The sequence below is a fragment of the Pipra filicauda genome, unplaced genomic scaffold (assembly GCF_003945595.2).
Source record: "Pipra filicauda isolate LSUMZ 115617 unplaced genomic scaffold, ASM394559v2 scaffold578_size274525_pilon, whole genome shotgun sequence".
In the NCBI taxonomy this organism is placed as follows: domain Eukaryota; kingdom Metazoa; phylum Chordata; class Aves; order Passeriformes; family Pipridae; genus Pipra; species Pipra filicauda.
In genome coordinates, this window is record NW_024104729.1 from 218,329 (window position 1) to 232,741 (window position 14,413).

The window sequence follows — 14,413 nt, forward strand, 5'->3', positions numbered from 1 at the left end:
CTCATTGTAATAAAGAAAAATGGATTTTCTCACCCTAAAGTTGTAATCATCTACATGTAAATTGTAGTTTGTTTCCATTTTAAAAGACACAGCTCTCTAGGAGGCACCATACTCATCACAGAAACAAATAATGCTTGACTCTAGGGACTGCCAAGTGACTCATCTCTCCTGATGATACGATTCGCTCAGAACCAGCACACTCTTAGGCACCAACTACCATCGTGGTACAAGATCGTTTTCAAGAGGGCATGGTTTTCCCCAGATGAACTTTCATTTGTCTTAAATAATAATTCCTGTTCAAAATCAAGCAGTCTTATTCCATGAAGCATTTTACATCTTTCATACACTGTCAGAACTTCTTTTTCCCATTCAGCATGACATTTCCTCAGTAGTGACTGCTGCAGTGCAGTCTGCAAAGATTATTTTAAAAGCTTCCAAACACAATATATTTGCTATGCATCCAACTGGCTGCCTGATTGAGTACATCAGAGTTGGTCATTTTAGCATCCACTTCAGAAAAAATTTGGTTGGTTAGCTGTTTGTTCTACAGCCAAACATTGCAAACTTAAAAATCCAACACACAACAAAAACACACCCACAAAACATACACCACCATGCACTGTCCCTGAACTCTGCAGGCTACATCACCCCACTGTGTCAGTGCTTCTTGGAGTATCAGGAACAGTGGTGAAATCACCACCACAGCAAAGCTCTGATTCAAGAGAAGTTTAAGAAGACCAGGGTCAACACATATAAAAGTTACACTTCAGTGGGAGTGAGCATCAGGTACTATCTCAGGTAACAGAAGCTCTGCCATGAACTATAAACATCAGTGACCTTTTCTACCAGCCAGAACACCATCATCCCCTCATTTAGGGTCTCAACAGATATTGAAACAGAGCGGTTTTTTTGGTTCTTAAAAACTAAGGTTTCTGAGAAACAAAATCTGTCACCCTTCAGCTATGGAAAGAATAGTTTCAATGCAGGTTGCCACTCATCAGAGATATCAGCATTTAGCAACAGCTGCAGAAAGCCAGAGGGGTTGAGAAATCCTGATAAAGGTTCATAGACTTTTTCAGAAGTCTTTTTTAAATGCTATTACCTTGTTTCTAATGCTTCTGAGCCACAACAGCACACTGTCTGAGAGCAATAATTCAAAGAATAACAGAGACCGTACAAACAAATAGCTAGAAAATGAAGTTTAACATGAATGGGACATCATTAAACATAAACATTAAAATTCAAAGGTCTCAGTTCTTTCAGTTTGTGTAATAAGTTTTTCTACACACTGCATAGCCCCGAAAAGTTGAAATTTTCTACATCTCTGTTTGCTGTATGAATTGTACAAGGGGGAGGAGAAGGAAAAATATCAAAGAGAAAAAAAAGTAATCAGGTCTTTCTATACTGACAGCTCTCCTATGTCTGCCCTAATTCAGTTAATGAGGACAGTGACAACAAGAAGTCAATTTATAAAGAATCAGAAGTAACAAAATTCTATAGCACAGCTGTTGTCCTGTCAGCTTCCCCTCCAGTGCTGGGATTCTGAACACAGGTTCTGGGGTGTAAGAGGAGGAGAAGACACTTCATTCATCCCATAACCCCAGCTGTCCCCTTTCACATTTTAGCCACATTAAGTCAGTGATGAAATAACCCTTCATCTCCATCAAGGACACACATTTTTATACACTTTTCCCAATAATCAGTTGGTTGCCTGATCAATTTCATTCCAAAACAAATTGCAGTTATTTACTTTTTTAAGGTGTTGGAACATAGGCACTGTAGACCAATGTCCAAAATATATTAAAAAAACCAGCTTCTAAAGAGCAATTTACAGAGTTATTACCTACCAAATCCTTCATAAGAGTTAAAGTACTTGAGATTTTTTTTTTAATGGAAAGGTTTAAGTAAACTAAAACAGCTTACATTGCCTACACCACATGCTCAAAGAAGAGCTGTGGGAAGGAGAAATAATTTGTTTCTTAAATACATCACCACTGTAATTTTGTAAGAATCTATGCAAGGTCATAATCTTCTGGTAATCAGACAAGGGTCTGCATTTGAGCTTATTCAGTACATACTTCTGTAGAGAAAAACAAGTCATCCCAGATCATTTTATAGGCGTCTCTATTTTAGAAAGGTGTGTAGCACAATACCTGAACTTAGAGCTACTTACATACTTTGATTATAATGCATTACTCAATAAGAAAACAATTTTTCATTACTATAAATGTTTTTCTTAAACATGTTTCAATAATTCTGAATGCTTGGAGTTTTTTTGAGGAAGAAAAAAACATGTAAGTAAACATGTTGCTGTCATCTAGCAACCTAAACTAGGCTTCCCTCCTCAAGAGCTTTCACATCATATTACAAAATTACACTTCTCTCCGTTCTGTGCCATACCACTCATTTGACCATAAGCTTACTATTTGTTTTTCCCTGAAAGGACAAGCTGCTTCCATTGCCCAAGCTTTTTAACAAGATACAGATTTGTGTGTGTGTGTGCACATACACAGATCCAAATTAATAAGACACTTCAATAATTATCTTTAATAACCTCCTGTCCCAGGAGAAGATTGTGTTCTGTGATCATTCCCAACAACTAAAACATACAACTCACAAAGCAGCAGAAAACTAAAGTTATTCTGTTTAGAGGGCCCTCAATACACATACTAACCTGTGATCTGCAAGATCATCCACTGGGATATAGATTTTTTTTTTCCTGCACTGTGCAGTCAACTATGATTACTATTAAAAATCATTCCCAACATACATTTATCTGTATAATGGATTGAACAGTCCATACCAGGTGTATTCAGACTTTTAATTAATTGAAGTAGGAGACACAAGATGTTCACCAGATACTACTGGAAAAAAACAACCTGCCCAATTTTGCAAAAAAAACCAACTACTTTAATGGCAAACCAGAATGTTCTGACCTGCCTTAAGTTCACTGCTATTTTTCTGGCAAGAGAAATAAAGCAATACACCAGCAATTCTAGTACTCAAGTGCACCAGTTAAGCAGTTTTGACATAATCCTAGTGAAGACCACAACAAACAGCCTGGAAAAATTTCCTATTGTTTCCGTAGTTGAATACAACTACAGCACCTTTGAAAGAGGCTGTTACTGGCAGTTTAACATTACAATAGCACAGACGTGCCTCAGTGCCGTGGTAGGTACCTACCACAGACAACCTGATCAGGAAGAAGCAAAGGCCTTCTTCAGACAGCAGGAAAAAGCCTTATGTGTACAGACCCTAACCCTCAAAGAATCCACTTTATCCACCCTGTTATCTTCTGAAAGTGCAAAAGCAATTCAAGAGATTTCTGCATTGATGAATGCACTTCCTGACACAGGTGATAAACAAGCCATGGAGGGAAGTTGTTCTGCTGGACCTGACCCCTACAAACAAGAAAGAACTGGTCAAGACTGAAGTTCAAGAGCAGTTTTCATTGCAGCAACCATGAGAAGGAGAAACTCAAGATCCTGAGACAACAGAACAAAGCAAAAGTCAAGATCACAATCCTAGACTTCAATAGAGCGGATTTTGTCCTTTTCAGGCACCTGATTGGATGAATCCCATGGTAGATGACTCTGGAAGGAAGAGAGGTCCAGAAGAACTGGATAATTTTCAAGGATCACCTCATCCAAGCTCAGGATTTGGCCACCCTGATCAACAGAAAATCATGCAAAGGCAGTCAAAGGCATGTATGGATGAACAAGGAGCATATCTGACAAAACTCAGACATGAAAGAATATATATAGATGGAAGAAACAGAGAGGTGTCCAGGAGGAACATGGAGACTATTAAGCATGTAGTGATGGTGTCAGGAAAGGCAAAGCCCATGTGCAATTGAATCTGGTGACAGACATAGAAGGTAACAAGAAAGGCTGCTACAGATACATTTGCTGCAAAAGGAGAAGCTTTGGTCATGCTACTGAGCGGGGAAGGGGAGATGGTGACAAAGGATACAAGACCAAGGTGCCCAGTACTTTCTTTGCCTTAGCCTTTACTGGACCTTTAGGATTCCCAAGCCCCTAAAATAGGTGGAAAAGAAATATTTGGCCTTGGTGGAGGAGGGAGCATTTAAACAAACTGGACATGGCACCCCCTTCTCCCTTCCCAAATTAAAGTCTGCTGGACTTGATGAGATATAGCCATGAATGCTGAGGGAACTGGCCAATATCATTGTGTGGCCACTCTCAATGCTCTGAAGAATCACAGCAATTAGGAAAGCTTCTTGAGAGCTGTAAGAAAGGATGTAGTTCCTATCTTCAAGAAAGAAGACCCAACAAATTGCAAGCCAGTCAGCCTCACCTTGACACCAGAAAGGATGATTAATCAGATCCTTCTGGAAAGAACTCACAAACTCACGAATGAAAATTATTTGGAGTAGCCAGAATAGATTTGTGAAGAGGAAAATTGTGCTTAAACAACCTGGCAGCCTTCTATGAAGAGATGACCATTTTGGAGGATGAGTGTATAGGCTTTAAGTAAGGCTTTTGACATTGTCTCCCATATCATCATCTCAGACAAAGAGATGAAGAATTGATTGAAGTGAATTGACTGATTGGTTCAAGTGAACAGTGAGATGCATCAAAAACCAAGCAAGCTCAGTGAAGGTGAATAATCACCACAAAAATGAACAATCGATGAGAGGATCTGACCTTAAAAAAAAAGATTCTGAGAAAGCTGGATTTGTTCCCCCTGAAGAAAAGACAGGGGACAGGGAAGGAATGGAGAGTATTTTATTAACATGTATAAATATGTGGAGGAAGTAGAGATGACAGAGCCAGACTCTTTGCAGAGGTATCCAGTGAAGTGACAGGCAGTGGACACAAAACAGAGCACAGGTAATTTTATTTAAACATGAGAATTTTCTTTTGCATGTAGTGTGAACACTAGAACAGGGTCCCAGAGAGCTTGTAGAGTCCATTCAAGGCACAGAAGATCAAACTAGAGGATCTGCAGAAGTGCCTTCCAGCATCAGCTTTCTATGTTGCTATGAGCACTTATTGACTTGAGAAGAGTAGCACTAGAGCAACAAATATAAAATTTCCAGTGATAAAGCAGGTTTGTTGCTTTCCTCACTGTGACCATTCAACATAGTTTTAATTCAGTTTCTAAATGGTATCACGAGTTATTACTGCCATTATTTATAAAAACTTGATATTTCACTGAGGATCCAATAAATTCATATCTTCTATGGACAGTGGTTGAGCCTGCAATGTATGCTTGCCATGAGATTATACACAGAGCATCCACCTTTTTTATTATTCGCATTTGCACCAGTGTACATAGTATCAGCAGAAGTTATGTGTCTTTGGAAACTGTATAAGAGTTAATAGTAAGCCTAGGTCCTGCCATTTTCAGTTTTGCCATGCAGTTCTGTTTGTGTATCATCATTTCCACTACATATCTCCTCTACTTTCCCAGGAGCCCCGTGCAATGTTTGAATTAGAGCATACAAATTCACTTGAAAGGGTAAAACAGCTCAAAGCACTATTACAGGCTAGCTTTCTGAATGCTGTAATTTCAAAGTACTGTGAGCTGTATTGCACATATACTCATTATTTTAGGAAGATGTGACAAAGACTTTTGCTGCCAACTGCATCTTCAAGGAGGTTAAGATAGAATATTAACACTTTGACCTAGACTAGACCACAAAGCACATTACCCTCAAGTATGTTGGAGCCTCTAATAAACACAGGTGGTCAAACCGCCAAGAAAAGGCAGTTTGCCAAAAATAACCACGTAAGGAAAACTGCATCCCATAAGTCTAAGCAATGACTGCTGCAGGAGTTTGAAATCCTCTTAAGGAAATTTTCATCCACTAACCTGCTTGCCTTGTGGTAGGACAAACTGGGTCCATAGCTTTGGGATGTTCCCCATCCAAGGGAAAACCCCTGATGGTAGCAACTCTGAGTAATGCAGGTGACAATTCCAGAGCAGAGCTGACACACAGCAATCTAGGGCCAAGATGTGCCTCAGAAGCACCTGCTGTATCCAACAATCCCATTAATTTATACCCCCCAAAAATTTAAAGAACTTGTCCATAAACAGGAAGATCAGATCTCAGAAAAAATGATAAATGCAGTTTTTATGATGCATTTTACCACCATTTCATTTGTCCATACCATACACAGGACAGAAGAAAGCAGAAGGCCAACATAGTCTAAAGCAGGTTATTTAGAGGAACATCCTTTAAGCAGATGTGAGCCACTGCATTACTTGAGTCAAATTCACTCCTTAAGTCATGCTTCAATGTCTCAAACAAAAAGAAAAACTACTTTGGGGTTGAGCACAGTACAGCTATCAGTCACTAGAACAGCAGACTGTTCCTTCTTGCAACACCACTACAGTAGGACACCAGCTTCATAGAAATGGAAGAGGCTTACAGACTAAGCCAGTAAAGGGCTGAAACAGCATGACAGCAGCAGAGTAAGGGGGAAAGTCAGATTTTCTTGTCGTATTTTTCTGTAGTACTGTGTAATGAAGCAGTGTGGAAAGTGAAGGGTGAGGGTACTTCTACATTGGACAGTGATATTTGTTAGTGGTCACTGTGTACATGTTTTATAATGCACAAGTGAAGTAGGCTTTTCAGTCAGACATAAGTATGTGCTCCCATTCATCATACAGGCATTGCAATCACCTTACTGAGTAGCAGACACCAGAAAGAAACACCATTACAGACATCGAATTGCAAATTGTAATACATCAGAAAATAAGAACACAGGCTTAACATTTCTATACAAGTAGGCATTACATGCCATTTTTTTCTGTCAAATTTAAACTTCAGAATTATAAGAAGCATCCCTAATGAAAATTAACTAGCTTAAATTAATTTGGGAAATGAAGGGTGGCTTCATAAAAAAGTCCTCCTAAAACCCACAAACCAGAAATTTGATCTTCAGCCATATCCTCAAAAAAAGTCATGAGCCAAGTTACCTGACCCTAATTTCATTCCCAAGATTTTTGAAAAGTAATTTACTGCTCTTCTTAAGAAATGGAAAAGGAGGGGGAAAAACACATTGGGAAATTGCATTCACATCAGAGATCAAAACTAAGACTTATTGCTCCTTTCTATCATTAAGGGGTTAAAACTATGCCTTTAGCATAGTGGAAATTAACAAAAACACATCCTTGCACTGAAAATCAAACATCAAAGGTAAGTTTTGTATTTCCAGGAGTAAGAGATACTGGGAAGTTTATCTTCAAAAGGTGGCTTCTTAGACAAGCATCTTTGCAGCCTCCCTTCATTCTTGAAGGGATTCAGTCTCTTTCACTTTTTGACATCTGCAAATGACAAATGATCTTTCAAGAACACCTTGGTTTACTCTACACAAACCAGGAGCACCTTGCACTAACACCTGGGGCCACTGGCAGCCAGTTTTCCAGTCAAGCTTTGCCCTCAACTAACCATAAAAGTGGATGTTGATTTGTTCTCACCTGCTTTGTATCTTCATATCACCTTCTATGTTTAAATTGGACATTTAAACACTTTGAGGTAAGACTTACCTTTTCCTGTAGGTTTGGGTTTGATTTTTTAATCAGCACAATAGCACAGTGCTACAGTAATATAAACAACAGATTAACTTGAAACAAATTGTTAGCTCAGTCTTCCTCTGGTGAAGAGCCAGCCTAGTGGACAAAAAGTAATGACTTCTATTTAACGGTCCTTGGAATTAATTTATCAGGCAAAATTTACAATACACAAATATTGTTTATACGACAGCTATTCTTTTTGAGGTTATTACAAAATCTTCTCTGCAGGAAAACCATATGCCTCAAGAAGTTGTGTGCTCTTTCTTGGAAAAAGCACACAGACAATACCTGTAAACCAAAATTCCCTAACCTCCAGTTCAACATATCTTTTTTTTCCACTTGACCTTTTAGTAAGAGATCAAAAATGGGTTGGGTTCACATCTTCATAGGTAGAAGCCTGTGGAGAAACAGTATCAGAGACATTTTGCTTCCATGAAGGCAGAAGAAGATATCATAATTCCTTAACATTTGTGTGATCCATAAATAAGCAGATTTACCTCTTTTACAGGTTCTTCATCTGGGGCAGCATCTTCCACCACAGTCTAGTGAACAGAGAGGAGAAAAGAGAGGAAAAGTTATATAAATATATGTTATCAAGAAAGGCAATTCTAAGCCAAAATATAGCACAAAATTCACCTTAGTTTTAGGCAGTTAATTTGCTTTCAATTTATACTACTTTAGAAGGCACGTTTAATTCTTCACACTTAGCACAGATAAATTAAACTTTGAATCCATGGAGACTTGCTTTCACCAAGATATATAAAATGCTAAGAGAAGAAAGCAAGAGCATACTGGTACTATTAAAATTGCTGATGAATAGTTAAAGACACGTTTGCCACAGAATGAATAAAGAACAAAACAAGATTATTCATGAAAAAATTAGAGAACTGGAACTGCATTTCTTGCTGAGAAAAGAGAATATATGTGTATATATAGGACAAAATTTTCTAAACACTCAACTTCCATTCCAATATTGAGCTCAGCTGAAATCTATTAAGTGAGGAACCCTTTGGAAAATAGGTAGAAAGATTCCATATAGCTTGATCACACAGCCTTTCCTCAGGAAAAATATTCCCAAGGCTGTAATTCACTATCCCATCTGTCCAGTTTGAGTGGGATCAATAACTTTGCCTACTCACAAAGAAATTCTAGACCCAGCAAATATCCCAATTTTCTTGCTTACTTGTCAAACACAATTAATGACCTCCTGAGTCAACAGGTGAAGGAAGCAGAATTTAACTCTAATCTTCCTTTATACAAACATAATATAGAACATGCTCTCAATGCACTCTTCCTTATCAAGTGATTGATTTACTATAAAAGCTGTCTTTAGTATCTGCAAGTCATTTACCTGAGTCATGCACAGGCACTCATAAATGCCTCTGTTTTAAAAGGGTTTTTGGCATTAAGGAAGAGAAGGAGAAAGAGGTCCATATGCATCAAAGAATTAAACTGCCTCCCTTCTTGTCTACTAACTGTGAAAAGCTTCCGTGAAAAAGAACAACTTGCAGACAATCATGAAAACAATTTATCCCACACAGATGCAGAGACCATGACAGCTCCCTTGAATCAGTGCAACCACTAGTGTTTAAGCTGCATTCAGCTCATTACAGAGTAAATGTTTCTGCTGTTTGAAAGTGTCTTCATGGAGAAGAGCCCACAAGAAACAAAATTAATTTCTATGTACCTTTCCTAGATTTGAGCAAATGGTACTTCAGGAATTCTATCTACAGCATAATCTAAAATGATTATAAGTTATAGTGTATCTTTAATGTGCTTAGAGACAGCAATAAATAGAGCTAATAAATGGTGCTATCTTTTGTTCTCATCTAAAACACAGGAGTTCATGACTGCAATTCGTTAACCCTCTGTAAACTTTTCATAAGTGAAATCTCTGCAAGAGAGTTCTGCAATAGAGCAGTGTAGCTCAACTACAGTATTCTTTAAAGTAGGAAACAAACTAAAAAAAAAAAGGAAAAAAAAAAGCGCCACCATAACCTACAAACCCAAACCTCTGAACAACTAGCATTGCAATGGGGCAGTTACACCTGGTAAGGAGATCCACATAGTTTCTTCTGGAAGAAAGGTCTAAACAGTCCTCTACCAACAAAAGAGGTGACAATACAAGGGTGTCCCAAGCTATGTATATTGGGGCTTTAGTGCAGGACTTACTCTATGATCTAAGGAAGTTTTTCCCAGAAGTTGATGGCAGAAAAAGCAATCTAAGCAATAAATGAAGTGCTTTCTGCCTGGGCCAGAAAGAAAAACACTGGGAACACACAAAACAAACTGATTTTAGGGAGAAGGGATGGAAGAAGAAAAAGAACAAGCATGTATATGTGCTTTGAATACTGTAGTCAGTGGAAAGGAAGACTTGGAGGGAAGCACCATTTTTACGATGTTCAGCAGAAAACTGTTCACCATAAGTACAGTTATACAAATCTTCGTTCTCATTGTTAGAGCTATTTAACAAGGTATCAACTGATTTCTCAAACAAAATCAGGATACACTGTTTCCCAGCTATAATCTGTTTATTAGTAGTCAGATTCCCTGCATCACACAAAGGGGAACAAGTGTCAGTATGCAGAAGTGAATTACACCATTTAAACCTCTGCAAGCCCCTCACAACTTATCCTTCACCTAGGGACTCCAGAATGAGCTGTGCTGTGATAATACATTACAGTACCACTTCTGTTGTATTGTTTACATGTTTAAACTAAAACCTTATGTGAAACCTTTTCCAGGTCAGCAACTCCTTTTTTGAGAGAGATGTTTTGTATTCCCCGTATCCTGGCTGGTTGAGTTGCACTCCTTTCTGCCCTTCTCACCAAACCCCTGTTACAACACTTCAATCAAAGAATGGGGCAGGGTGTTAAATAAACACAAAACCCCTACACCTCTCAAGTTTCACTCATCTATTTCTACCATCTGTTACAAATATGTATGCTGTGCTGTAAACAACTGTCCTGAAATACTTTGTTTTTACTGCACTACTCAAAGAGTCCCAGAAACAGTCAGGAATCCACCTGTCCCATTACTGTACAAAAATCACAGAATAAACTGAAATGGAAGATACCCACAAGGATCACTGAGTCCAGCTCCTGTCTCTGCACAAGAAACCCCAAGAATCACACCATGTGCCCGAGAGCATTCTCCAAACACTTCTTGAACTTGAATGATCCCTTTCTTAACACAACACAACCTTAAATTGCAGGTAACGAAAACGCTACAAGACAAATCGTGAGTACATACAACACAGCAGTCAAGTAGTTATCACAGCACTGGGTTTCCAGTATTATCCTGAAAGCACAGTCCTGTGCTTAGAGGTAACGGGAAAACAGGTAATCAGAACCCAGGTGAAGTCTACGGACTTAGGCGAGCCTCAAATTGCAGATGACATAATTCATGTGTAAATGTGAGCCTGAGCCCGACTCAGCCCGCTTTCCTGGTACCCGTTGTATACGCTCTTTCCCTTTCAGCCGCCCCAGTCCCCCGGGGCAGGTTCCGACTTGAGCCCGGTGCGGGCGGGAGGACAGGACAGGACATTCCGCACCACCGAGGCACCGTGCAACGCGCTCCAAACCGCCCCGCGTGTGGGGCAACAGGTTCCCGAGCCAAGCCTCGCTTCCCGCTCTCAGCAGGGAGCGGACAGAACGAGGGATCCTCATCACACCCCATTTCGGGAGGTTTCGGGCAGCACCGAGGTGGTTCACCCGGCGGGAAAGCGGGGCCGGCAGTACCGCCGATGCCGCTCACCTCCGTCTCCATGGGCTCCAACTCTATCCCTTTCCATAGCTCCAGCAAGTGGGCGATCGGCATGCTGGGCGATGCGTGCCAGAAGACGGGATCAAGCAGAAGGAGCGCGCGTCGGCCGCCGATGCAAGCGGGAGAGGAGAAAGGAAGGTGTCAGCGGAGGACGGGACACCGTGCGGAGCGCGGCCCGGGACCCTCCGCCCACCCGCCCGGCAATATGGCTCCCCGCCTGCCCGCCGCACCCCGGGGAGCCCCGCGGGCGGGGCGCGGGCGCTCGGCAGGCGCGGAGGCAGGACAAGGCAGCGGCCGCCGCTTCGCAGCCGCCGAAGGATCCCCGCCGCCCCGTCCCGTCTCTCCTGGCCGCCGCCACCGCCTCGGCTCGCTTTTATGCCAGCGGGAAAGTTGATCCAGAGGATGCGGCGGCGGGCGCTGCCATGGTAACGGCAGCGCGGCCCCCCCGCGCCGGGCACGGCCCCGCCGGGGCCCCCCCGCCACCCGCACCGCCTGGCTGAGCCCCGCCGGCCGTCCCGCAGCACCCCGAGGATGTGCCCGGGAGGGGAGAAGGGCGCCACGTCTGAACTGGGGCTGAAGCAGGCAATAGAAAAATTAGGCAGTTTTTTCCACAATTCAGAACGTTGGTATCTTGATAGCAAGTGCAGCTAACAGAAGGGTATTCTAAGGTTTGCCAAGCCCGATATTATTCCAGTCTTAAAAATAATTATCTTGCTTTTAATTTCCTTTATTATTCTATCTCTGAACTATGAAGCCTGTAGTGAAGTCTGTCTATTCAGATGCCATTTCCTCCTTCTGCTCTCACAGCCTATTACACCCTTACTATATAACAAGCATGGCACATGTCCAGCTCTAGAGACCATGATTTATGCAGATGTTGATTTGAATTCTCCTCGAATTGAGGTCAAAGCATGCGTGTTAACTTGTTCAGGCAGCTTTATTGTCATGGTCCAAAAGGTTTTACTGTTAAATAAGTCACTGCTCTTCAAAGAGCCATTTTGGAACAAATAGTCAACATGCAGGGTGAATTTTTCTTCTATTCCATGCTCAAAAAGCCACAGCTTATTTTCATAAGCAGTGCTGTACAAATTCAGAACAAGTTTTAGTGAATGATGAAAATTCTTCTGTCGGTCTACGAAGGAACATTTGAGCAGTGTTCCTCCTCCAGTCCCATCCAGCTCCCCCAAACTCTATTCAACATGAATAAGTCCAAATGCCAAACACTGTTAGGAGAATCAAATTCACTAACCACAATAAAGGAAAAAAAAAGAAAAAAAATCAGACCTTAGCCAGAGACACAAATAGATACCGCTGCAATAACTCGGTCTTTTAATTGTGTTGAATATGAACAGTTTTTTTTCCTTCTGTGACAGCACTAAAGTAACAACTCGTAACACCAATTATGCAGCTTCATCTGCTTTACAGATTGAGCAATTAAGTATCTAGATTATTGCCTTTACTCATGGCTCACCAAAAAAGTGTAGTGGGAGTGATGTCAATCACATAACAGACACGTAACTGAAATCAGAAGCCACAGAACCTGGCTGTTACATACTCCCTGGCTCTTGTGTTCTGTCCCTGCTTCTTCCCCTGCAGCAACATGAGACATAGTTACTACCTTTAACTTGATGTACACGCTCTCCCAAACAGCCTCATAGCACCAATAAGTGTGAGGACAGAGCCAGGACCAAGTGCATCAAATTCAGAGCACAAACCACACTTATTTTACAAAACCCAGAGACCTTTATGAAACAGACATGTGGTCCCAGAGAAGACACAAGAAGATTGTACGTGATTATATCACATCATCTTGATTTTTAAAAAAATATTTAGCTCTGATTTACGGGACTGTATTTTATCCTCTGAGATACAAGTCTTGGGTGCCATAGGCTGAGAGAAAGACCAAAGTGTCTGTGACAGCAGGAACTGGGGAAATGGGATATGTCAAGATAATCTTGAGGGAAGCAAATCCAAGGTTTGAGATCATTGCACCTGCAATCAAGTTAAAAATATGTGCAGGTAGATCTAATCTTTTTACACCTTTTCCGAGAACTTCACTTAATTCTTGAGACATACAATTACATGCTTCCTTAAGTAAGTATTAATCTATCACCAAACTGGAATATCAAAAGCCACCAGTATATTTCCAGATCTGTTTGGTCAGTCTAAACATGCATAAATTAGAAACAGAGGAAACCAAGCAATGAAATCTTGTTATTGCTTTAGCATATATTCTTCTGTTATAAGCATGATGCATCTATCCTGCAGTGAACTCATTGCACTCTTTCAGCACCAAGATATGAATTGGACCCAAATTAAATGTTCAAGTTTATTGGACTAACCAAAGCATGCATTTCGTACTCCATTTCTTAACCCTACATAAAGAAAAGCAGAAGTTTTCAACCTCAGCTCAAAATAAATAATGTGGGATTTGGTAATTCCCCCCCTCCCCCTTTTTTTGCTGCATTTACTCAGTGATCCCACTGAACTCTCCGGAGCAATGTTTGACTAGAGATTTTGCAAGAATAGGGTCTCCTTCATTAATAAGGATACCTGATTTTCTTCTTCATGATTTGTGTACTCTGCCATAATTCTCATATGTGAAAAAGCATCTTTACTTGTCCACAAGCTTCAGATTCCTAAGTATTTGGCAAACTAAGCTCCTCATATTAAAACCAGACACATTTGTTGTTATTAAGCAGAATCTGAAACAAAAGATAATCATGTAATGCTAGAAATAATTGTGTCACTACGGAGTGACCAGTCATTTTCGTTATAGTAACATCTAATGGACAACCAGGACTGACATTCTTTTATATGAACAGAATAGCAGAAAAAGCCATGCTTCACTCCACACCCCCACAACTCCCCCCAATCCACTTAAAGATATTGTGTCAGAAAAAGACTGAATATCACAAAATTGTGAATAGTCCACTTCTAAAAATACCACATTAGGAGTGGAATAAATAAATAGAAGGGAAAGAGGGGATGGCATATGTGGGACATAGAGGCAAATAACACACAATGAAGCAAACCGAAGTTCAAAGCACTTTGTCTCTGAGGACACACAAGAAATCTGGTCAGAGCAGGAAGTAGTTACAGA

At 40.6% G+C, this 14,413-nt stretch overlaps 1 protein-coding gene across 1 annotated transcript in view; it reads right to left on the minus strand.

The window, feature by feature from the left end:
- LOC113998678 (ribosomal protein S6 kinase alpha-2-like) overlaps window positions 1–11,657 on the minus strand; it is a gene marked incomplete at its 3' end in the record, with an annotated part of 226,194 nt that extends 214,537 nt beyond the window's left edge. Inside the window, exons 1-2 of the mRNA XM_039387579.1 lie at window positions 11,302–11,657; window positions 8,043–8,087 (exon numbers count right to left, since the gene is read on the minus strand). Of these exons, the coding sequence (XP_039243513.1) occupies window positions 8,043–8,087; window positions 11,302–11,364 (108 nt within the window). The remainder of the gene's footprint in view (window positions 1–8,042; window positions 8,088–11,301) is intronic.
- Between the last annotated feature and the right edge of the window lie 2,756 nt (window positions 11,658–14,413).